The following is a 23,686-nucleotide window of genomic DNA, read 5'->3' on the forward strand; positions in this document are numbered from 1 at the left end:
ATTGGAGTGTGATAAATATTACCTGTAATGCCATCTGCTGTACAGACTGCCCTGGCTCCTTACTATTTGTTTAAGGGCTAATCTTGTGCTAGCCCAGAACGCAGTTTATTCCAGCCTGGTTTGACTTTGTTTCGACTTTAATTCCAAATTCCTGTCCACTGGGACTTTTAAAGTGATCTGTCATAGGGCAAACCCAACGTTAGCTCCGAAATTATGAAGTTCAAGACAGCACAGTTGGATTAAAAAAAAAAACTAACGTGAGAAGGAACTTACGAGACTTCCCACATGAGGAGTCAAGAGAAGATGCAGAGCCAGAAGATCACCAGCAGGAATCACAGAATGGTTTGGAAGGGACCTCAAAGATCATCTCATTCCACCCCCTGCCAGGGACGGGGACACCTTCCACTATCCCAGGTTGCTCCAGCCTGGCCTTGGACACTTCCAGGGATGGGGGAGTCACAGCTTCTGTAATGCACATCAGAACCTTGCTGCTTCAACCGTAATTAAAACAGCAATAAAGTAAATCCCTGAACTTGTTTTTTTTAATAAACAAGAATCTACTGCATCTCAGATTGCTTGAATTTTCATTTTATTGGACCTCCCACATAAGGATCATGGTGCCCTTTTTAATTATTAATTAACTGATGTTGACAGGATAAATAAAAATATCTCTGATGGAGAACAAGGATTATGTATTGATGTCTTGATCTTATCCTACACACTTGGAATTAGTTGCTCTTTGGAACCTGGTTCAGAATTCCAATACCAGGGTGGGTTTTGTGGTGGTTTGTTCTTGTTAATGATTTTTCTTAGGCATGGCTTTTGTCCTGCCTTTCTCTGCATGACAAGGGTGGGTGCTTTTTCTATTACAGCAAGTATTGGAAATGGGTTTAGGTGAACTATTGCCGTGAGTGAAGCCCTAAAAAAAAGGTCAGGAGGAAACCAGATTAATTCCATCCCACTTTGCTTTTGAACAGTTGCCCACTTCTATTCCATTTCAGTGGTAGATGCAGTAAGAATTAATACCTCTTTATTCATCCAGCTCCTGCCCACATTCATCCAGGGTGCAATCTGTGCTTTCAGATTTCAGCAAGGCTTGGTTTTCCTCTTGGAGTCTGGTCCCCTGTGCACCATCAGCTTTGCCAAGTAATTCTGGATGCAAGAAGAATGTATTAAATTCTGTTTCCCCCTCTGCAATGCCATCAGCCTTTTTTTTACTGATTTTAAAGGCATCAGAAACATGTAAACAAGTAGGGGTGTTTTAGTATGAATTATCTCATGCAGTGGAACGAGAACACAGATCCCAACCAGTGACAATAAATAAACCAAGCACCACTCTTCCCTCCAAGCCTGCAAAACAAATTCCAAGTTTCCAACTTTGCAGGACTTGTAGGGGGGAGAAGCATCTCCATCCTTGTTAACTGACCCTGTGGGAGCTTTGTCAAGGAAGCTGAAGGGGCTGAAAGCCCTTCAATCAGCTTCACCCTGAAGGAGGTTGTATCTCAGCCACGTGCTCCAGCTGTCCCTCCTGCAGGATTGCCTCTCTTTTTGTTCCTTTGCTGTGGAACAGTGAAAGAGACAGAGCTGTAAAGATTCTCAGCATTTCCTCCAAAAACAGGCACACATTCTCTGCAGCCAGTCCCTGGTACAGCCTCAGGGAAAAGCAAAAAAAAAAAGCCCTATGATGCCATTTTTACAGGTCCTTTTCAAAACAGAAGTGTGTGAAGTCACTCTTCAAGTTTGGAAAAAGTAACAAACCCAACACCAGCACCAGCATTTTGGCCACCTCAGGAACAGCAAAGAAACAAAGAGACTGAAAACACCAGCTCTTCATCCCCATGGAAGAGGGTGAACACAGAGATTTTGGGTTCCATTTCACAAGGGAGGCAGGTGGGAGGTTATTTTTGGCGAGGTTATTTTGGGGTGTAAGGTCTGAGGTAGAGTGGAGCACACCGGGTTCTCACCTTTGTGTCACTGTGTCCTTGGAGGAACGAGGCCTTTCCACGGGCAAGGATGACTCCAGGATTTTGCCACACGATGTGGAAATGTTTCAAACCCGGCCCGTAGCAGCTCTTTGATAACATCAAACGGCCTCGGTGGCCTCTGTCTTGTGTGACTCCTCACTGCTGTGACATGGACACGGCAAAGGAGGGGCACTGTGGAATCATTTCCATTTTCAACGGATGGAGCTGGAGTTTTAGAGCTTTTTAGAGCTTTTGTTGCCTTCCCTTCAAGGTGACACTAAGGAACCTGGTCAGGGAAATAAACACAGATCCAAGGATTATGGAATTTTTAAAGCTGGAAAATACCTAAGGAACCCTAAGGAATGATGATAATTTAGGCACTCTCTAGCCCAGTTTTTTTTCCAAATTAGTACAGAAATAAAATAACTTAGGTTGAAAAAGACCTCAAAGATAACTGCACGAGAAGTTGACCAGTAAGATTACTGAATATGCTCACTGAGCACTGACGGCCAACAGCATCTTCAAAAGAAGAAACTTTTAGCACTTTAAAAAATACTTTTAAGAACAGATTACTAAAGAAAAGTTGCAAAAGTACATGAAATATAGTATTTTATACCTCGCAAGGGGCCATCCCCCAATTTATTATTATTTTTTTAACGCGTGGCCTTCAAAGAGCTTTTTTTCCCAAACCACCTTGGATCACTACATCTGAAACCCTTCCCGTGGCTCTGAGGGGGGCACCGAGCCCTCACCACCGCCGGGCTGGGCTCTTCCTCATGGCGCTGGGAGGCACAAGCGGCCGCCTGGCACCACCACGACGGCCATATCCAGCCAGAACCCTGCGAGTGCCCTCTCCCCGAGGCTCCCCGCGCTGGGGAGGCGATGAGGCAGCCCGAAGGCGGCCGGAGGAGCCGCAGATCCCTGAGGCACATCCCCTCCCCACGGCCGCCATGTTCCCGGGGCGCGGCCCTTCCCCTCCGCCCGCCAAGTCTCGCGAGAGCGGGACCCGCCCTTCCTGCGGCGCCCCCGCTCCCTGGCAACGCGCCGTTGCTAAGGGCGGCCGCCATGGCGGCGGCGCCGGGGCTCGGGGCTTTCTTCGTCCTCATCCTCCTCCTCCTTCCGCCGCTCCGGGCAGAAGAGCCGGCCACGGAGCCCGCAGACACTCGTGATGCCGCACAGGCGCGGGTCCGCAGCCCGCCGGCCCCGGTGACGGACGGTGGGTGCCCTCCGGGCGCTGCGGGGCACCGGCGGCGCTCCGCGGCTGAGGGGAGCCCCGCTGGCTGCATCCCTCGGGCATTCGGCCTTCGGCCTCCCCTTCCCATTGCGGTCGCCCGGGATTGGCACAACCGCCCGGGTTCTCCAGGGGATCTCTGGGGTTCGCTGCAGCGCTGCTCGGGCACCCCCGGCCTGCAGCCGAGGAAGGCTCAGCGAGCCCCTGAGCAGCCTGGGCACGCTGATGTGGCATGGACATCGCATAGCAGGGCATCCCACAGCCCTGAGGCTCGCTGGGGTGGAGGGCAGGGTCTCCTGCCCACCCAGCACCGCTCTGAGCACAGCGGGCACCTCCGACAGAGCCGGCCCTGGGCGCCCTGGGAGAGCTCCGCGCACGCCCCGAGCTGGCTGCGCACTTTGCCCCGAGGCTCGGCCCCGGCGCTGTGGACACATTGTCATAAAAACAGAGCTCCCCGAGTTTTGTTACTGGGTTCTCAGAAGCTGTTTCCCGCTGTGTAATTGGCTACACTTTTATATCCCGGTGGTGTTGCCCTCAGCTGAGCTTTCCACGGGCTGGTCGCCGAACGAAACCCCGGTGCCGCCTCGTTAGGGAAAAGAGACTTAAATCCCCAATCTCACAGACGTAACCTTGTAATTTAACCATCCATGTTTAAACTTCTCTTGTTTACAGGGTGAGCTAAGGATCCAGGGCTAAGCTCAGCCAAGAGAACGGTCAGAACTTCAGAGATTCCAGGAAATACCTGGATGCTGTTCAGGTGGTCAGAGAACATCCAGGGCACCACAGGGAAACAGACAGCAAAGTGAAATAAAAGAATTACAAAAATATTCTTTGAATGTCTTTCCTATGAAACACTGGCCTTAGTTTTCCTCATTCTGTGCTATTCTTGAGTCTAGATTAATTACAGAAGAGCAACTCTCAAGAACAGTTCAGTAGAGTAACATCTGTTCTTTGAATTTATAAACTTGAAGACCTCAGAGAGTTTGAAGAAGTTGTCAAGTGTATTTTATTAATTATTAGCAATCACTCTGTCTGTGATTACAATATTTCACAGTATCTAAAAACAGGGAGAAAAGAAGTTTCAAAGAAGTCAACTATGGTTATGTTGGCAATCAGGTAAATGTATTCCTGGACCTGAGACATCCTCAATACTTGTAAACATCTCTGCTCTTTCAAAACATTTTATTTTTCTTCCCATTAAGCTGGAACAAGCAGATAAACACACCTTGTTGGCATCTCTTATTTTTTTTTTTCCTCTGCGAGGCTGAGTAGAGTTTCATGCCTCCAAAATCCCTATTGAATTGGGGTTTTGTTTCTCAGGGAACAGATTTTAGTATGTCTTGGTGCTGTCCACGTGTTCCAAACAGATTTGCTCAGCAGCAGAAAAGATGGATTTTTAAAAATGACTCCAGGAAAACCTGAATTTAGAGAAGGCTTTTGACCACTGACAAAACCGGGGTGAGGTGAAAAGTGGAAGTGTTTGGGGCCCGCTGCAGAGTACCAAATCCCCGGCGCAGTTCTCATGTGGCTCTCTGTGCAGTTGCCAGGCTGTGTGTCTGCGACCTGCTGGTGGCACAGTGTGATGTCAACTGCTGCTGCGACCCCGACTGCAGCGCCCAGGACTTCAGCCTCTTCACCACATGCTCGGTCCCTGTGGTCACGTGAGTGCAGAAACGACCAGAAAGTACAAAATCCTTGTCCATTTGCTGCCTGCCTTTGTCAGGGCTCTGTCTTCTCCCCCTGAGCAATTCCTACCCCTCCCTGCTGCCATCCTGACCCCCCTTTCACCAGTCCCAACCACGCAGAGCAGCAAATCCACCTCCCACCCAGTTCTCTCCCACTAATTTCCTCTTTCCTCCTGTTTCATTTGCTCCTCTCTGTGGGCATTTAGGTGGTGATGCTCTTTTGGGGGGAAGAATGATACATCTTTACACTTTGATCAATGCAGTGTCTGGAAGTTAAGAAAACTGATACCAAAGCACCAATCTGGCTGCTTCTGTAGACCACCAGTTTTTATCAGTAACCTCTTTGATTACATTTATGGTATCAGCTACACACTTAATCAATTCAGAGCTTGTTGAAATAGTGTGAGCATTTTTCTGACCCTAATTTTACAAGTCACCATCCCAACCTGCTCTCCCACTGCTACTTCACAAACACTAAAATGTAATATTATACCAATAAAGTAAAGCCAAGAGTAGTTTCTTTTCTATTTAGTTGATCTGAAAAGACCTTCACCCAATTCCCTCTTCTTAAACAGGAGTTAAGAAAGCTCACTTCAAAATCATAATGTGCAAAAAAATCTCTTGGTGACTTCTCAGAACAATTAGTGCAGCTTTTCAACCCACCTTCTGTATAAATTATGCCAATCTGAGCACTGGGGTTTATTCTTGGTGCTTTAAAATTTGAATTAGCAGTCATGCCAGACTGTGTTTCCTTATTGTTCTGGCACACAAAGACTCCTGCTCCCCATTTATATGGATCAGAAAGGTCTAATCAACGCCCTCCTGAGTGACACTTTAATTGCCTCGGGTGACTGCGCTGCCTTTGTCAACCAGAAATGCCTCAAATGAAATTGAGTTTCTTTGCCCAAATTCTTTTGTGTAAAACGTTTATTTTGCATGAAAAGCCAGGGGATTTTCAGTGTCTGCAGATGTTGTCTCATTATTTACATCAGAATTTACCTACATTTGCATATTTGTGTTAGTTTGGCTGATCCCAAGGCAGAGGCCGTGAGGGCTCTGAAAGAGCAGCAGAAGGGTTTGATTTATGGTGCGATCCTATTAACAAATGACTCACCTCGTGGAAGAGCTTCACTCCAGGCTTCAAAATTTCTAAAAGTCATTTCACTTCTCCAGGGCCTGTCCTTAGCTGCTCCCAGGCTCTGGACTGGCACATTCTCCTGCAGTTCTGGGCTGTTGATGAGCCCCTGGCACAGCCTTAAACACTTTTCCAGGGCAGGCTGGGTTATTTCACCTCCTGTTCCTCACTCTGCCATTTCTTTCACACACACCTCAAGTAGGAATTCTTCCCATTCCCTGCTCAAATTGAATATTATTCCAATATCCACAAAACTGACCTGTTTTCCTGCTCTGACGTCACACTTGGGTTGTAGAAATGAAGGTGGTGCTGAGCTGTGTGTGGCCCTGCATTTTTGGGGCCTCAGCCATCTGGTTCCCACCCAATTTGGCATTTTCCCCTCTCATATTGTCACTGCTTTTCCCTCCCCCAGTCTGTTCCTTACCTTCCTTTATGTTGCTGCTCACAGTTTACTCTGCTGAATAAAACAAGTGTGAGAATTCTATATTATTTATTATTAAGCACGGAGTACAAAACAATAGGAATCTCTTAAGGATGCACGATTGTTCTACAAATTGTGTTAAATTCAACAATTTCATGTTTTTAAATTTTTTTTTCTGTTGCTGCCTCAGTAGGTGAAAAGAACTCTAAAATCTGGCCAACACTAACTTCTAGTGGATCATTCATTAATTTTGTTTCTCTGCAGAGGTGACAGCCAGCTGTGTAGTCAGAAAGCTGCTGTGTACTCTCTTGATGTTGAAGCAAATCCACCAGAAAGGATATTTAAAATAACTGACCAAATCAATCCCAGCATTTTCTGCATTCACACTACAAACTGTAAGTAGACTCATAGGCAATATTAAGCATTGTGGTGTTGTTTTTTGTAAGCTCTTCAGGTACCACAAAAAGACTAAAATTAGAACTATTTTTAATTTATTAAACCTCACAGGAAACTGGTGATTCTGTCTGCTCGCAGTCCTTACGTTGTGATCCTTTAACTTGTGAAAATGTGGAATTAAACATCTGGTACTCTTGGTCTTCTCTGTCGGAAAAAACAAAATAGTTTGGGGTTGTTATGTAAATAATTTAGCATCCTAAATAAATCATGCTTAAAGTTGTCTCATTGTTACTAAATATTGTTTCTGTATCTTTTTTTTTTTCCCTTAAATGATCTCCTTCTTCAAATATTTTGACAGATAAACAAGCCCTGTACCTCAAATCCCCTGAAATCCCAACTGCAGAAAATTTTGATCGGTTGCTTGACAAATTTGGAGGTGCTGCTTTCAGTACTAAGCCTGACAGCTGGGATTTGGATACAGATCCTCAAAACCCCCCTGATGCAAATGAAACTTCCAGATATGAGGTAAATTATCTCTGATTCAATAGGAGGTAAATTGTATTTGATGCAATTAGTATTAGATTATTCCAGAAAGATTAAATCAGCATTGTTTGCATCTGCTTTTAAATAATGCAGTTCTGCTGGAAGCAGAAAATTTATATTGGTCTTTAAGTACAGAAATGTAAAAAGAAGAAATGTAACATTTTGTGTTTCGTTACTTAAAAAGTGAAGTCCATTTTTAAGATCTTTGAAAAAGAAGTCACTTTTTTTTTTTGCTATTTTCAACATAAAGCTGTAGCAGTGGCTGAAGAATTGCTGCACAAAGCAGTATTGAGAGATCCTGTGGGAATAAGTACTGCTTTTATTCCTATTTGTAGTTAATAAAAATACTCTGCAACTTTCCGTGTGCTGAAACACACCTGTGTACCTGACTGTGGTTTTTATTTGGCAGTATGGGGTTCCTGTGCAGACAGAGGATGCATTTCTAAGGCTCCCAAGTCCTGTTGTCTCTTCTTGGTGCTCTGATGCAAATCCTGCAGGTTGGAAAATCCCAATTTTTTTGCTTTCTAGTATTCTGCTCTGGCTCGAGATTAGTCAGTCAGAAAGCTGGCACACTCCCCATGGAGAATTCAGCTAAAGGTTCATAAGCAGATGATTTTCAAATCACTTCTCTTTCTCTGTTTTGTTTTTTTCAAGACATAGAAAGGAAATGGTGCTGCATCTCTATTAAACACTCAAAGTGAGATATGTAAATCCCTGAGAATCTCCTTAAAGGGTTGTTTATCCAACAATAAAACGTCCTGTTTGGCATAACTGGTTTAATCAAACAGTACAAGGGTGACACCCTGGGGGAGGAGGGGTTTGCACCAAGCCAGCCCTGCCTGGGCAGCCTTTGCCTGCTTCCCTTTGCCCAGGGCTTCCTCTCACAAGTCAGGTTTGCAGGCTGAGCTCTGCACTTTAACCTTTCACCCAATTTCCTGAAAACCTGCAGAGGTGGAGGCGGAAAAAAACCCCCACAACCGAACCCACACCTGCATTTTCCAAACCTCACTGTCATCATTAAATGTGGTCTCGTAACAGTCACGGTGGTGATTACAGGACTGAAGACTCCTGTGAAAGAAAAAAAAAAAAATCTTTTAAGAGATTAAAAAAAAAAAGGAATTTTCATGAAGCTTTCTCTCCTTGTTAAGAATATTTTTTCTCATAACATTTTTTTGAGAATATAAAAATTTTCATTCTTTAAAGCTCACATAAAACCTTGTCTGCAATAGAGATGACATTTACTTTCAATTTTGCTTGTACCTAAGGTTCTTGTACTGTTTTTCATTTATGCTTTTCATAATTGTTGTTTCATTTCCTCCAGTAATGCTTGGTGACTTTTTTTTTTCCAGGGTTTTTAGTAAACCAAGCCACAAAATGTATTAGATCCGTAAGTGTGGAAAAATGTGACAGCATTCAAGCACTTAGCATGTTGTTTTATATCAGCTCCAGCATTTTGGCAGTAAGTATGATTTGAAACAGTCATATAGCTGAAATATTCATATTTTATATCTTTTTCGCAGCTGCAGAATGAAGTAACTTCTGTTTACTGAGGGATATGGTGTTTTATTTGGATTTTTAAATTGTGAGTTGGGAAGAAACATCTCCCTATACAGCAGACTTCTATACAGAAAGCCTTTGGGAATGTATTTACTTCAAGCTTTGATATCAGAAGCATTTGCTGTTCTGTGCTTAGCCAACTATAAACAATATAGCCAAAGATAAAGTAAAAATATAATAGTTTTGGAGAGCCAAGGTCGTGTCACTGAGCTACTGCAGTTTCACATTTCTGTGCATGTTCAGGCTTTTCTAAGAAGCCCATTTACCAGAACACGTAATTCTAAGAAATCTGAATTTTAAACAGTTGGTAAAACTTTGTACTGAAAGAAGAACCTGTCAGGTTTGATCCTTTGCATCTGCCCCTTTCCTCCAAGCCTCAGTTTTTGATAGTGGGGGCTGGCACAACCTTCTTTATGCTCCAAAAGAACACAACTGAGAGCAAGTTTCTTTGGATCCTGTCTGTTAAAATCCAGTCTGGGTTATTTTTCAAAGCTTTGCCTCCTTTTTCATCCCTTTCTGAGCTGGGGGATGATGTCTTCTGTATAAATAAATCTCCTGTAAGGATATTCATAAAGACAAAGAAATCACTTGTGAAAAAATGAAACTGAAATACATCATACCTTAACCTGATGGCTCCTTCCAGAAGCTGAAGGTCATAAAGAAAGAGCAACCTCTTCACCATTAAAATTATTTTAATTTATGTAATTATTTAAATTAATTTAATTAGCAGCTAATAACTGCTTAAAGACCCCTTCCAGGCTGCTCACAGATTCCAAAGCTCCCAAAGGCAAGGAAAGCCCACTAAGCAATTCACACCCTCACAGGTGGGATCATTCTCCTGCTCCTTCAGGATCTCACTGAAATCAGCCAAGGATTGCTCCCAAACGCAGCTTTTGTTCCTCCTGCTGTGGAAGAAGTGGAGAAAACACTGCCTCAGAGGGGCTTTGAGTGTCTCCATGTCCTCCCCAAATTAGTTCTTGTTGGCTGCAGGATCAGAAAAGAACAAGAGTGGTTTGATTTTAAAGATGGATTCTCTGTCCTGACGGGAAAAGTCCATAACCCTTAGCCCTGTGCTGCTTGCCAAGGCAATGGCTGAGCTCGGGAGAGGTCAGAGTTCTGCCCAGAGCACTCTGGATGTCGGGAAGGATGGGATGCAGGAACCGGAGAAAGCTGAGAAGCTACTGGAGATGCTCTGCGGGAAGGTTCCCTTCCCAAAGGGAGCTGGAGGTGGGATGTGACAACAGAGAAGCGATGGCGCTGGGGACAGGGCGGTGGCAGGGCAGAGCAGGAGCGCTCCCGGCGCCAGCAGATGGAGCTGCCGGCAAAAGAAACGGCAAACCAGTGACGGAGAGCCCTACTGGGAGCACTGGGACCGCGGCTCCTACAGACAGCCCCATCCCCAGGAGCCCAGCCTCCCTGCCGGGATGGGCAGCTGCAGCGAGAACAACGTTTTGGGAATTGCTGCAGATAATCTCTGCTCTCTGCCCTGGCCTGCAGATCCAAGGAGTGCTGGGGATTCCTGGAGTCTCCCAAGAGGATGCTCCCAGTGGTGCTTCACACGCACCATGGTTCGTGAGGAGTGTGTAGCTGCCAAAGGAACGAGCTGCTCCTGCCTTTCCCTGCCAGGCTGGGGGGAAGCTGAGGCAGCAGCGTGACTGCAGAGACATCATCCATCACCCCAGTCCTGGATAAACAGAACTTTAGGAGTGGTGCTCGCTCCTATCCCAGTCAGAACTAGCTAGCACCGTTCCCTGAAGGATGACTCTAATCTTTACAGGGACTTTTATTCATCTAGCTCATGCTGATGGCTGAGCTGTACCTTGGGGTGATAAATGTGTGACAAAATGTACCTGCATCACCTTCAGGTCTCCAGCTCCCAGGAATGTGTTCCCTGCTGGGACAGGAGCTGAGTCACTGCTCTCAGCATCTCATCATAACTCTGCAGAATTGCTTCATGATCAGAGTCCAATCCTTGGTCCCTTCCCAAAGACGTGACTCAAACATTCATTGGAAAATCAGAAAAGCAAAACCTTTGACAAAATGGTGCTCCTCGGGAGCATTTTACAGCCCTGGCTGATGACCTTGGTCTGACAATTTTGCCTTTCCATGAAATACTTTTGGTGGAAATATCCATGTGCTATATAACAAGAGAGATACTTTCTTCTCTCTTGTTGGTTTAGAGACCACGAAACTCTGGAATTCTTACCATCAGAGCAACAAAAGCTCTTCATTTCTTTGGGAAGCACAGGTTTCCTAAACTGGTGGTCTCTGAATAGTTCCAAGAGTCAGAGGAAGGAGGGAATGGGATTGTGGCAGTTCTTTTCACACTTCTTGGATACTCTGGTTCATAAAAATTATTGTTATGAGAAAGAGTTAAGTAGACAAAGCCTTACCTGCTTTACTTGACTGCTACATGCAATAGGTCAGACCTTTGCAGCTGCTTTAATTTGTCTTCTTATTCTCCCTCAGGTGCCCAAATCAAGTCAGATGGTAAGTATCCTTCTAAATTAGTTGGAAGAGCTGTGGGCAAAATTCTTATTAAGTTATAGTCAGTGGGGATTTTTCACTGATTGATCAAATGTTTACATAAAAAAATTACATCATTTGCTATCAGTAATGATACTTAGCAACTCCAAGATAAAATGCTGCCTGCAAACAAATCAAACCTGATGCATTCTTCTCATATAAAAATCCCTCTTTTCAAGAAATGCTCTTTATTTATTTAAACCCAGACCTTCTGGTTGAGCTTCAGCAGCACTTGTAGCACAGCAGTTGCTCAGAGAATTACTGAGTGCTGTTGCTGTGGAGCAGAACCCAGAAAGGTCACACATATAATAACACACAAAGAGCCAAAATTAAGTGTACTCAGTGTTCAGAGCTGACACGAGTCTGTTTTTCAGGTGAATATTACTGTCCAGTCCATAGTTGTCCAGTCTCTGAATGGAATGAGGACTTCACTGAGCAGTAGTGATGTCCTGAGGCTCCCCATGGTCTTGGATGAACTGTGCATCAATGCAGTTCTTGGGGTAGGTCTGGCAGCCTTTTCCTCCTCAGAGCTGATGGAAAGCGTCCGTGCATCAAGTCACTTCTGATTGCAAAGCTGTCAGGAAAGGCCTTGCAGTTTCCATATATTGTGATATCTCCAAAGTAAATGTCGTGGGAGAAGCACTGATTTGGGATAAAAGGGAGTGTTCTGTGACAAAATAATACCTGTGCAATGTAAGAGGGAGCCCGGCTGAAATCCTGGTGTTACCTCTGTGCATGTGGCAAAACACACAATGACATGAGTCTGGAATTTATGCTTTGGAGAAGATGACTTCAGGTGCACTAATGACACAGAGAGGAATAGATGCTGCACATAATCTGTTAATTTTAAAGTAGATGAACGTTGTTTCTGTGCTTAGGTTTATCAAGAAGTCAGTTTTGAAGAGGCTCCAGCCTCTAGAGGATATAATCCATCCCCACCCTGGAGATGAGTTTCTTAAGCAAGGAAGAAAGAAAATACTTACATGGTTTAATTTTTTTTTTTTTTTTAAGTTTCTCTTATGTATTTGTTCAAATTAATATCTAAAACGTTTAATTTTCAGGTGAATTATCACATTACCCACACAGACACAGGAGAAATAATAGAAGCAGCTGCTGCTTTTGTCTTGGGGGCAATTAGCAAAGAAGTACTTTCAATAGAGCAGAGCTTCGAAATCAGCTTCACTCAGGTAACTGTGGAGATGTCATGGGTGACTTGGTGAGACATTTAATTACAAAACTTATTCAACTTGAGTCAGAACAATTGTTAGCAGCAAGGTAAAATAGAACTTGCCCTGGATCCCCAGCATTTCAGAGCTGGGCAATAAAGGCCTCCGAAATTTGCCACATTTATGAGCCCCAGCTTGTGACTATAACAGAGAAAGCAAAGCCATACTTGCAGTCTTACCCACATCATTCAAGGCAGGTCATAATCCTAAAATAACTGAAATATTTCTGTATTTTCCAGCCACTTCAGTGCAGGATAAGAACTAATGCTCTGTTTGCATTGCAGGAAAATACACAGCCAGTTCCTCTCAGTGGCAATCCTGGTTATGTTGTTGGGCTGCCTGTCAGAGCAGGATTCCAGCCTCATGGATATCCTTTCCCTGCTGAATTTCTGTTTGCTCTGGTCCATCCCCACAAACCTTTTCTAGCATGGCCATCTATGAAATACATCTGTTCTCTACCAAAAATAAAAAATGTGCTTTTCTGGCTGTGTTTTAGGAGGGAATGACTCAGTCCTGACTGCAATCTCCTGGGTTGTGTAGTGAGGTACATTTAGCCCTTCATTGCACAGCCCGGTGCTTTTTCACGCTGTGAGAAGAGTCCTGAGCCATTATAACATTTGCAGCTATGTTTTAAAGATATGATTAAGGATTATTTTCATTTTTTTTGTCCCGATATCCATCAAGCATTTAATTTCCCTTAACTGTGTGTTACATCTGGCATCATTCAGAGTAGTAACAAACACAGCCAACTCACCATTCTGCACAGCACGTCCACCCAGGACTGCCTGGCAGCACAGGGAGCCAGAGCCCCAGTATTATTTGGTTATAACATGATATCAGGCTGTAAGTTACGGTAAGAAGTAATTTTTTTTTTTTTTTTTTTTTTTTTAATTTAATGCTTTTAACCCTCTGACAACCCTTTCCCTTAGGCTCTGTTCAGGTCCTGGGTCATTTATACAGCTGGAGGAGTATTGAGAATGGAGTATTTAATTATAAAAAATGTCATTTAATTAACAATGGGCTTTCTCTTGGAAAGATTGTGTACATTAGCAACTGTAGCCTGGAGGCTTGAACAGAACAGAGAGCAAGGAGAAATTATGACTGTGCCAAACCAATGGATTTTGCTGTAACTCATCTTTTTATTATTATTATTTGTTTCCTGGAAGAATTACAGCAGCTATGAAATGCCAGCCTTTGGCTCAGACCCTCCTTGATGTGCTGAAGGGCCAAAGCTTTCCCGAGTATGTGGCTTCATTTGGGAATTCTCAAGCCCAGGATGTGCTCGACTGGGTGCCAATAACTGAGCTCCTCATCTCAGAACAGGTGAAAGTTAAAGCACTTCCACCCCTGCACCCTCACGAGATCTGTGCTGCAGCATCAGCTCAGCTTCACACCCTAAAAATGCAGGAACCAACTGGAGGAGAAATGGGGCTGGGAACGCAGGAATAAGCTGGAAGAATCTCACGGAATATTCACAGAGGAGGGTTTCACTCTTGCTGTAGAAGTTATATTTAATCAAGCTGGTATCCAGGCACCTCAGCTCTGGATCAGGACAACATGCTGAGTACAAAATGAGTCGTTTAAACGCAGGTCAGAATGTTGCTCTTCTGAGCACAAAGCACCGGAGGTGACAGAGTGAAGGAACAGAATCAGGGTTTCCCCTCCTACTCCAGGCCAGGGTAAGAGAGAGAGAAACACAATATAAGACTGTGGATGGTTTCTTGCATGCTTCTGCAGCTAAAGAGTGAATGGTTTCTGTAACCAGAACTGTGACAGTTTGAAAAGAAATGCATAAAAATATTTAAGATTGTAGTCTTCAAAATTCTGTCCTGGCAGAGTTCAGGATTTTGTCCTGCCCAACAACAGTGCAGGGTGCAGCTGCTCTGGTAACCTCCTCAATGAGCTTTCTGGGGACATTCTACCCTTTAAACAACATAAATAATTAATTACTGTGGTGGTTTCTGCGTAAGGCAGACAATGAGATGATTTCTCCCACTTTGCAGAGCTCATGCCAAATACCAGTGTCACTGGGAATAGAGGTGAAGTGGACTAAATATGGATCCCTGGTCAATCCACAGGCCAGGATAGTGAATGTTACAGCCACAATCACTACCAGCACACTGAAGCAGGTATGTAATTAAATTACAGGATTTAAGATAAAACAAGTGGCTTGTTTTCCTTGGGTATCAGCTGTGTGACAGTGACCCAGATAATCTCTTTATCTAAAGGCAGCACTTCACTTTGGATTGTATTTACACCCAGCAGTTCTCTTCCAGCTCAAACACAGCTGTGGGCTCCTTGCCAAAACACACTTCAATAAAAATCAATACATCATTTATGGAAAGAAACATGGAACTATATGAAAAATAAATTAAAACCAAAACCTTTTTAACAAATATAACCCAGACCAAATGAAACAATTGTACAAATAAAAAAAAAAAACAACCCTGAAGCTAAGTCCTGTTTGTATTTTCATTGCAGCTTCCCTCAGGAAGGGAAAGGATTATTCCTATAACAAGTTCTGTGGTTTTCACCGACATTTCTTCACCTGCAGAGCCAAGCTACAAAGCTTGGCCCACCATTGACATCAAGCTGCCCTTTGACTTTTTCTATCCCTTTGTCTAAAGTAAGTATGCATTAAAAAAAAACAAAAAAACCAAACCATATTTCTGCTTTATCTTATTTTTAGACCATTGTTTATCCCGTGACTGTGATGGGCCATCACTTTCTTCTAAGCTGTAGATACTGGGCTAAAATTGGCTGAGAGAGGAAGGGTGAGACCTTGTGAGGGTTCTTCAGAAGTTTTTTGGTGAAGAAACCCCCATGAAGTGGAAAGTACCCAAGTATAACTCTGCAGAGAGGACAAAGGTTGCAGTTTGAACTTGCTGCTGGCTGTGGCTCACAGCCACCACCCCTCCAGCATGTGGGATCCAGCCTCAGCCTGCCCAGCAGAGGCAGGAGGGGAAGGGAAGAGCACACAGGGAAAGCAGGTTCATTATCCCATAACAGCAAAGCTAAATTGCTAATTAAACTCATCATGTGCTATTAGATAAGGCCTCTGCTTTGTCTCCTTGCATAGATGAACAAGCCACATGTTTCTGGCTATTTTCCCCACACCACTAATTAATTACCTTTTTTATAAAATCTGAGCAGTTGAGTCGTGCTTGCAGTGACCCCTGCAGCTGAGTGGGGCTGAAATCCATTGGAGACACCTGCTGCAGAATTCCCACTCCTTAAATCTCACTCTTCAGCTCTCAAACAGCCTCTCCACAGGGACACTCTAGTACCTGAAAAAATTCAAACACCAGCCTGGCCCTTTAAAATTTGCTTTTTCATGGCTTTTCTGGAGTCTGACTGTTCCCAGCAGCGCACTCACCTACATCTGTTCTTACATATTCCAGTTCTTTTAATTCATGGATTTATGAGCTGTGGAAACAAAGAACTTAACAGCCCCACGGGCTGTGAAGGAACAGTGAAAAGGGAAGCAGAGATGAGGGAATGCAGTATCAGAACTGGGATCTGCTGCTGGAACAAGCCATTGTTTGATGTAAGATGGCACATGTTTGCCTCTATTTTGGGGCTGATTCCTTTGTCAGGGGAAGGAGTGGTGTGTTGGTGTTTCTGAAATGAATGTTATATAAATAACAAAGTGGCACAAGCAGCAACAGAAATGAGGAAACTACCAACAGTATGAAAAGAATGGTTGGCAAAGAGATGTGTTGATGAGGAACAGGCAGCTGGTGGAGAAGAAATTACCTTTTCAGCCTGGGTTCTTATCATTTATACTGCAAGCTTGTTGCAAACATAGAATGTTATCACACGGAAAAAAAAATAAATTATTTTAAATAACTGGTACTTTTCTGGATGTATAGCTTTTAAAGACGTGTCTTTATTAAATTATTTTGCAGTTTTGACTGTACAACTGTACAAGAAAGGGGAAAAAGATTGCTGTTTACGGGGACTGTGTGTGATTAATTTTCCAGTAGAACTACTTTTGCCATCTCAAGGTCTGATCAAAGTGGGGTCAAATAGAAAACATTTATAGAAAACACAATGCAAGAGGAAGCAAAGAGACAGAAAAACCTTTCAGGTCAAGCTGGCAGATTTCCAACACTGCAACCTCCAAGCAGAATTCCCACCATGGAAAACTGGTCTCCTATTTTTGCTGGCTGAGGAGTCCATGCTGTTTCAGTATGTTATTCAGCCTCACAATTTCTTGCTCCTGTAGGAGACAAAATTCAAATCACTTAACAGCCTGCAAGAAGATTCCCAGGTTCCCACAGATCTTCCCACTGCTATAATGTATCTCCTGCTGCAGGAAAGCAGCACAACCTGGCCAAAAGAACTAGGACAGAGGTAGGGACATCATTCTGCTGAGGAGGAGCAGCCAGGGAGGCTCCAGCCCAGCTCACCCCACATTTTCCGATGAGGAAACCAAGCCAACAGTGCCAACCTTGCACAAGGATCCCCATTAGCAGGTAAACCCAAATTAAAAGTAGGGGTTTTTTACCTTCTCCAAACAGCTGTGTTCCAGCTGTTCCACCCTCGTGGCAAGTTTCAGGTTTGCGTGCTTTAACTTGGACACTTGTTGCTCCGAGCGGGTCTTCACCGATAAAATTATTCCTGTGGAGCAATTCACAGTGGGTTTGCTTTACTTTGTTAAACAGCCACGAGCAGGAGTTCACAGCACACAGGAGCCGAACGTGTTCCTCTCCAGCTCAGCTTCTGTCATCTTAAACCACCCTTCCCAAGTGCTTTTCCTAATGAGGAAGGGTTTTAAATCAGCCTCCGGAGGGATTCGGGTACCGAGACTCTGCTGGGGAGAGGCAGCCTGGCCTCGGAGCTGAATTAATCACTCTGACTGTCACTCAGATCCTGAATCTGAATTTGCTCCCTTGGCAGAGCCCTGGGGTGCAGCTGGGGCAGCTTTGCTGTGTTTTAGCAGTTTTAGGTGTGACAGCAGAGCAAGGCCTGGGTCACACAGCTCCTCCACCCCCTGGCCTGATCGCTCCGGCCTGGCAGAGCAGGACCTGGCACATCCTCAGCTCCACAGGGCTTTGCTTTCACCTTGCACAGCTGCAGTGAGAGCAGGCAGTGTCCCCTCACGGCAGAGGTGTCACTTCTCTGTAAGCACCATTGGGTGATTCCATGTCAACTCACACCCACACTGAAGACATTTTCTTCCCACAGAAGTAAAACAAAGCAGCTTGATGAGAGCATGAAGAACATCATGTTCTTCCTCCCAACAGAGCTCCTCTGGATCATGGCTGATTCCAGTGCTCCAGGCACGGGTTTGGGCTCTCGGGGTTCAGTTCTCAGAGGACAACGCAGCGCTGCTGCTCATTTGCATTGATTAACATCGACAGGAACGGAGTCCAGGCATTGACACCCAACAGCCCAGCGTGGGGCACGTTCCCTTTGTCCCTTTTTGCTGCAAAGCAGGTGGACATTGGATAAAGCTTGGCTGGGAGCCTGGAGCAGCCAGGATGAGGGGATTTATTTGTAATTGCACCCCGGCTTTCTGCTGTAGGGTGAGGCTCTCGTGGTTCTCACGGCCGCACGCAAATCCAGTTTCTCTCTGACTTTCACTCTGAACTAGGGAAAGCCACAAGCTGCTCTCACATCTCTCTTCTTTCTGGCTGCAGCTGCAGACCAGGCACCTTCTCCCCATTGAAAGGGGCTGAGGGCAATGGGTACAGCCACAGCAATCCCCTCCTCTGATCCCAGCGGTGTCAAATACGGAGCACCCACCAAAAATGAGAACACAGGCACAGGGCAGAGCTTGAGCTGAGGTTTCCTGCAGGAATTTGAAATCATCTCATTGCCATATTTTTTGGAATCCCAAAATTCCTTCCTCAAGAAAGAAGAAAATGTTTGCAGCTACGCTTGTTTCAGATATGTCTGAATTTACATCTATTTGCAACAATTTACAGTCACAACAGTGAAATCACTAAAGCCTGATCTGGAGACTATTTCTATTTCTCTTTTCATGGCAAACCCTTTGAATTCAAGCAAGAAAGAACTAGAGTAAGATCAGGACATTCCCTGCAGCATCCCTGGAGGGGATAATGGAGTCACAGCAGAATTAAACACAGAGCATTAACAGCAAATTCAGGAAGACAGGGTCTTCCCTGCCAAAAGGATCCTACAATGGAAATTCAGAATATGAGCCATCCCTCTGCAGGAGAAGGGTGCAGGAAAAGATTAGGGGTTTTTTTTAGGGGGAATGTGCCTGGCTGCCACACACCTGAGGCATCACACCAACACAAGCAGCAGATTGTCACTGCTCAAAAGTAATTGCAGCCTGAGTAAAGCCGCATTCCAGCCAGGAAAATCACACAGGTGGAACTCTGAGCTCAGAGCAAGACCCCTGGGGTTGGGTTTGAGAAAGGAACAAAGCCCAGGTAATTCAGGGAAGTTTGGCAAACCCAGCCCCGCCCTGCACCCACCGTTGATGATCCGGGCCACCCTCCAGAGCCGCAGGAGGATCAGGAGCCCCATGGCCTCAAACTCGTGCTCCAGGAAGATGAGGACGATGTCGAGGATGAAGGACACGATGACAACGATCCCATCCAGCACTTCAAACTTGTGGTAGAAGAACTCCCGGCGGTAGACAAAGACTTTAAACCCCACCTCAATCACGAAGATGGTCAAAATGGACAGGGAGAGGTAGTGGAAAACCTGGGAAAAGAGCACAAGTTCAAGGCAGGAAGCCCCACAGAGTGCACACAGTCAGGGCAGGCTGGAAAGCCTCTGCTGTTTGAGGGCACCTCTGGTTGGGCTGTACAAGGAGAAAGGCTGAGGACTTTTCTTCCATGACCACGGGCTCAGCAGGGCGGGAAGTCCAGGTCCTGCCTTGCCCAGCCTATCCAGGGGGTTTTGAGCCACCAAAGGGAGGGAACTGCCGTTCATGTTGACGTTTCCCCACATTTTACCTTTGGGGTTATGTTGTATCTGTCCGGAAGGATGATTTTCAAATCCATAAGCAATTCCCCAAGAACCAACAAGGCATCCAGGATCACCAAGCAGACAACCCCAACCTGTTGGAGGAGAAGAACCAACATGATTCCCATCCCAGCACAGACAGAGGAGCAAGAGGAGCCATTGTAGCCAGATAAACACACCCTGATGCCCACAGCCCTGATTTGGCTGGTTGTGTTTCGTGGAGTTTTCCATTGCTCCCACTTCTCCTACCAAACAGTGGATTATTCCACATGGTGGGCTCCCCACCAGACCCTGCTTGGCATGGGGGGCTTGGGGAGCCGGAGGAGAGCACGTGCCAGAGCTGTGGTGATCATGCACTGGAGCTTGTCTCCTCTCAGGAGACATCTGCACCTGCAGCAGAGTTGCTGTGTTCCGACAGGACAGCTCAGAATCAGCCAGTGCACTTTGCACCGTGAGGGCTCACAACCTCAGTGCTCTCCCTGAGCTCCATCCCACAGCAGCCCTGCTGTCACAGGTGCCCTTGGCCTGGGTTTGTTCTGCCTCACCTGGAACCTGTGAGAGCTGAAGAGCTTTTTCATCATGTACTGGAAGGAGATGTGTCTGCTGGGGGGCTCCAACTTGATCTCTGCATCTGGCTGCTTCTCCCCAGCCTCCTCCTCCTCCCATTTCCGATAGTCGTTGCTCCATTGCACGGGGTCATCGCCCACCACCGTGAAGTGCTTCAGGTACTTGGACATGGCTTTGGATCAAGCTGGCATCACCCGGCCAATGTCTGAGGGACAGAAGCAGAGTGTCACCTCCCCGTTTGGGGCTGACCAAGGCTGCCAAATCTTCCCTTTTTCGCCGGGGGGGGTGACGAGAGTGTGACATTCCGACACAGCTGGCTGGGTCCTGCTGACGGGAAGTTGCTTCATGGTGATACCGCTGGTTTTGCATTGCCTCCCCCGGCACCACGCAGAGCTCCTGCTGCCTTCCCGGTTCTGTTTGCACCTCACCGTGCTGCTCTACGACAAGGAACTTCCTCACAAGGTATTTCCAAACCTCTCCAAACAAAGCATTGATTGCAGGAGCAAAAAGCTCCAGCCCTTATCTGGCACCTCGTGGTGGAGGTGGGGGCAGCTGCCCTTGTGTTTCTAACACTGACCCAGGGACGCTGTTTGCCAAGCTGACCCCAGCATCCTCACCCTCTGGCCACCCTGCCAGGATGAGGAAGGGCCATAATTTCCCTCCATTAACACCAATGACACCCTGTTGTCTCAGCCTTTGCAGGCAAATTAAGCAGGCGATGCCCACATTCCGACCTGGCAGGTGGGTGACATCGTCCTCCCCATCTCCTTCCCTCCAGAGCTGACCTCACCCTCGGGCATCCCGGCTTCAGCCCCCGCTGCGGGCACCCAGCGAGGGGCAGAACCATCAAACCAAACTCCTGATTAGAGCCACGCTCCAGCAATGAAAACCATACGAGTGAAACTCCAAGTTTGCTGGAAGAGCAAGACCCGGGGGCCTCCAGATGGGCTGCGTGGCCGGCTTCAGGAGAGGCTCTCTTGCTGTCATAACCCCGCCAGCCCCCCTTCCTCTTTGGGCAGCCCTGCGAGGCTGTCTGGCCCACAAACCCTCCGAGATCCGCTCCTGTCGCCAGCACGTCCCCATCCCGCTCTGCGGGCGCTCGCCCTTGCCCAGAGCCGCCCGGGGAACTCAGCACAAGCCTCCTCCCTTGGCCCGCCGGTGCCACCACAGGACCGCCCGTGCCCCCGGGCTGCTCGCCCTCTCCTCACCACCCCGGGGACGCGGTGGGCTCCGCTTCCAGCTCCGGCACCTCGTCACCTGCCGGGAGGAGGGAGCTGGTCCCACGGTGCTGTCACAGGGGCAGCACCTTCGTTCTCCGCCACCGGCCCCGGGCATCGAGCCCCCTGCCCCGTGCGGAACGGCCTCGGGGCTGCCGCGGGGCCTGGAGCCGCCGGCGGACGGAGCATCCAGGACCCCGGAGCTCCCCAACCTCCCCCGTCCCCAGCATCGACCGGAGCGGCCACGGCGACGCCCGGAGCAGGACGGAGCCCCGGGCCGCGGCGGGACCCCGAGGGGAAGGACGTGGCAGCCCCGGGAGGGTCCCGCTGTAATCCCCGCACCCCGGCCCGCACCCACCGAGCCCCGGGACCCTCCCGGCCGCCCCCCGCTCCCCGGTACCGTGCGTGTCCCGGCTGCGCCCGCTGCCTCCCGCCGCCGCGGGGCCGCCCCCGGCCCGGCTCCGCCTCCCCCCAGCCGGGGGCGGCCCCGCCGCGCCCGAGGAACGGCAGCGGGTCCCCGAGCCAGGCCCCCTGCCATCCCCGACGGCCCCGCTCCGACATTTCCCATTTCCGCAGCCTTTTTTTCCCCAAGCTGCCCGCGGTTCGTTTCTCCGAGGGAGCTGCCGGAACAGGACAGGCCGGATGGAATTTAAACTTTGTTTTTTCATTGTTTTTAAACTTTTTCCCCCATCACCTGAAACAACGAGCAAAGATCCAGGAGCGTGGTGAACTTAAACTGTGACACTGCCGAGCCCAGAGAGAGCCGCTGAGCACGGACACAGATGAGCACCATGAAGTCGGCAGGGATCAGTGTGGGTTGTAAAATCCAGGGCCTGGATTAATCTGCCTCCATTTATAGGCTCCTGTTTAGTCTGAGGCTTCTTTATGTTTGAGGTTCCTCTCCATCTCTCAAACACAAGCCAGTTTGGGAAATCCAAAGAAAAACTCAGCAGTGAAAAGCACCTGGGACCCATCGCTGTGGCACTTCTGCTGGAACAAACTGGAAATATTTCCAACTTTCTCCAAGGAATAAACACCTCTCCAGTTTTGCACTTCTAAAGCCCAAAGATGTTTCTTTGAAAGAACCCTCCTAGAGAGTGCTTAAAGCTTTTCCTGTGACCTAAATATTTTCTAGCACCTCATCCCAAAGCACACATCCCTGTCCTCCTTCCCAGGGCGGTGGGGGATGAGCACAGGTGACACCCTCCTGGAGCTCCAAGTGCCCCATCCCTCAACCTTCACCCCAAAACAGTGACACAGAGCTCTGCAGTGGGGCAGCAAAGGCACGGCCCTGCCCCCGCGGCAGGGAGGTTTAGCCTGGGGGTTTCCTGTTAATTTGGGCATTTTGGCTTCAGCTGAGTCCAGTAAACAGCAATCGGGTAATGGGGGAAAATCTGCACCTGAGAGCTCACCAGATCCAGCCCCTTTTGGGTGAGGACTGTGGGGTTTAAGGAGAAAACCCCCACCACGAGAGGTGCGTGTGCATAAAATCCCCGTGTTCCCCTGTGGCCTGAGCTCTGCTGAGGGCTGGGTCCTGATGTTCTCAGGAAAATTGATGTGTTGTTATTGAAGTCAGGCTGATTGAAGCTGAACACAACAGCCCTGACACATCCAAAGCAAAGCAGGAACAGGCAAAAATTACCTGTGTGGAAAACCAGCCTTTCCACAGCTGGATGGCAAGGACAGACTTCACCTTGGACAAACCACAGAAACACCCCAGCGCCTCGAGGGGCACCCAATGTGAGAGTGCCTCAGATCTCACCACTCCTTGAAGAGAATTTGGATTTACCACTATTTCCTGCTACCTGTTGTGGAGACCTCCAGCACAGCTCAGTGCCTCTCCCCAACCCAATCCATCTTTTGCAGCATCCACAGAGCTCTGGGCCAGCAGGAATTGGTGTTGGCCTGCGGGGAGGCTCATGGCTGCTCCAGCCATTCCATGTATCAGCTAGATATTCCTGCAAGTATCATTATGGAAAAACAATCAGCAATCAGCCTCTACTCCAATCAGCATCTACAGCATTTATTGATCCAATCAACCCAACCCCAACAAATGGCCATAAAATGTGCCCGAGTTGTTGATCACAACCCATAGCAGGAGCCCCTTCCCTTCCCTCCACCCTGGGGGAGCCTGAGGAATGACCCAAACTCTGGGAATGCAGCCGGGCAGAGAACACAGCCCAGAACAGGCACCTGTGTCACTGGAACTGCAGCTGGGGAGAGTTAAAAACAAGCCATGGAGGACAAAGGTGTGGCACGGCCCGAGGCAGCAC

The 23,686-nt window shown here is 47.2% G+C and overlaps 2 protein-coding genes and 1 long non-coding RNA gene across 5 annotated transcripts; 1 reads left to right on the plus strand and 2 right to left on the minus strand.

Annotated features, from left to right (window-relative positions):
• The first annotated feature begins 3,008 nt into the window (after positions 1–3,008).
• On the plus strand, positions 3,009–16,553 carry TCTN1 (tectonic family member 1). The gene is made up of 15 exons (XM_040080924.1): positions 3,009–3,180; positions 4,736–4,856; positions 6,701–6,831; positions 7,191–7,357; positions 7,785–7,872; positions 8,725–8,834; positions 11,402–11,422; positions 11,833–11,958; positions 12,520–12,645; positions 12,969–13,051; positions 13,397–13,537; positions 13,851–14,007; positions 14,688–14,813; positions 15,166–15,310; positions 16,086–16,553. Exons 1-14 carry the CDS (start codon positions 3,030–3,032, stop codon positions 15,307–15,309), a joined length of 1,692 nt encoding a protein of 563 aa, XP_039936858.1. The 5' UTR covers positions 3,009–3,029; the 3' UTR covers position 15,310; positions 16,086–16,553.
• Positions 6,825–10,121, minus strand: LOC120760520 (uncharacterized). Its single transcript, XR_005703383.2, has 4 exons — positions 9,553–10,121; positions 8,365–8,443; positions 7,753–7,866; positions 6,825–7,036 (listed from the first exon to the last, which is right to left on the minus strand). It is a non-coding gene; the product is annotated as an uncharacterized LOC120760520 (long non-coding RNA).
• HVCN1 (hydrogen voltage gated channel 1) lies at positions 16,546–22,198 on the minus strand. Of its 3 annotated transcripts, none has more exons than XM_040080927.2 (6): positions 22,108–22,198; positions 20,175–20,401; positions 19,620–19,724; positions 19,134–19,365; positions 17,195–17,307; positions 16,546–16,906 (listed from the first exon to the last, which is right to left on the minus strand). In XM_040080927.2, exons 2-6 carry the CDS (start codon positions 20,364–20,366, stop codon positions 16,841–16,843), a joined length of 708 nt encoding a protein of 235 aa, XP_039936861.1. In that variant the 5' UTR covers positions 20,367–20,401; positions 22,108–22,198; the 3' UTR covers positions 16,546–16,840. The 3 variants fall into 3 exon arrangements, with proteins under 3 accessions (XP_039936861.1, XP_039936859.1, XP_039936860.1); XM_040080925.1 differs by lacking the exon at positions 22,108–22,198 and adding an exon at positions 21,814–21,872; XM_040080926.2 differs by lacking the exon at positions 22,108–22,198 and adding an exon at positions 21,405–21,442.
• Between the last annotated feature and the right edge of the window lie 1,488 nt (positions 22,199–23,686).

Source organism: Hirundo rustica, chromosome 17 (assembly GCF_015227805.2).
Source record: "Hirundo rustica isolate bHirRus1 chromosome 17, bHirRus1.pri.v3, whole genome shotgun sequence".
NCBI lineage: Eukaryota > Metazoa > Chordata > Aves > Passeriformes > Hirundinidae > Hirundo > Hirundo rustica.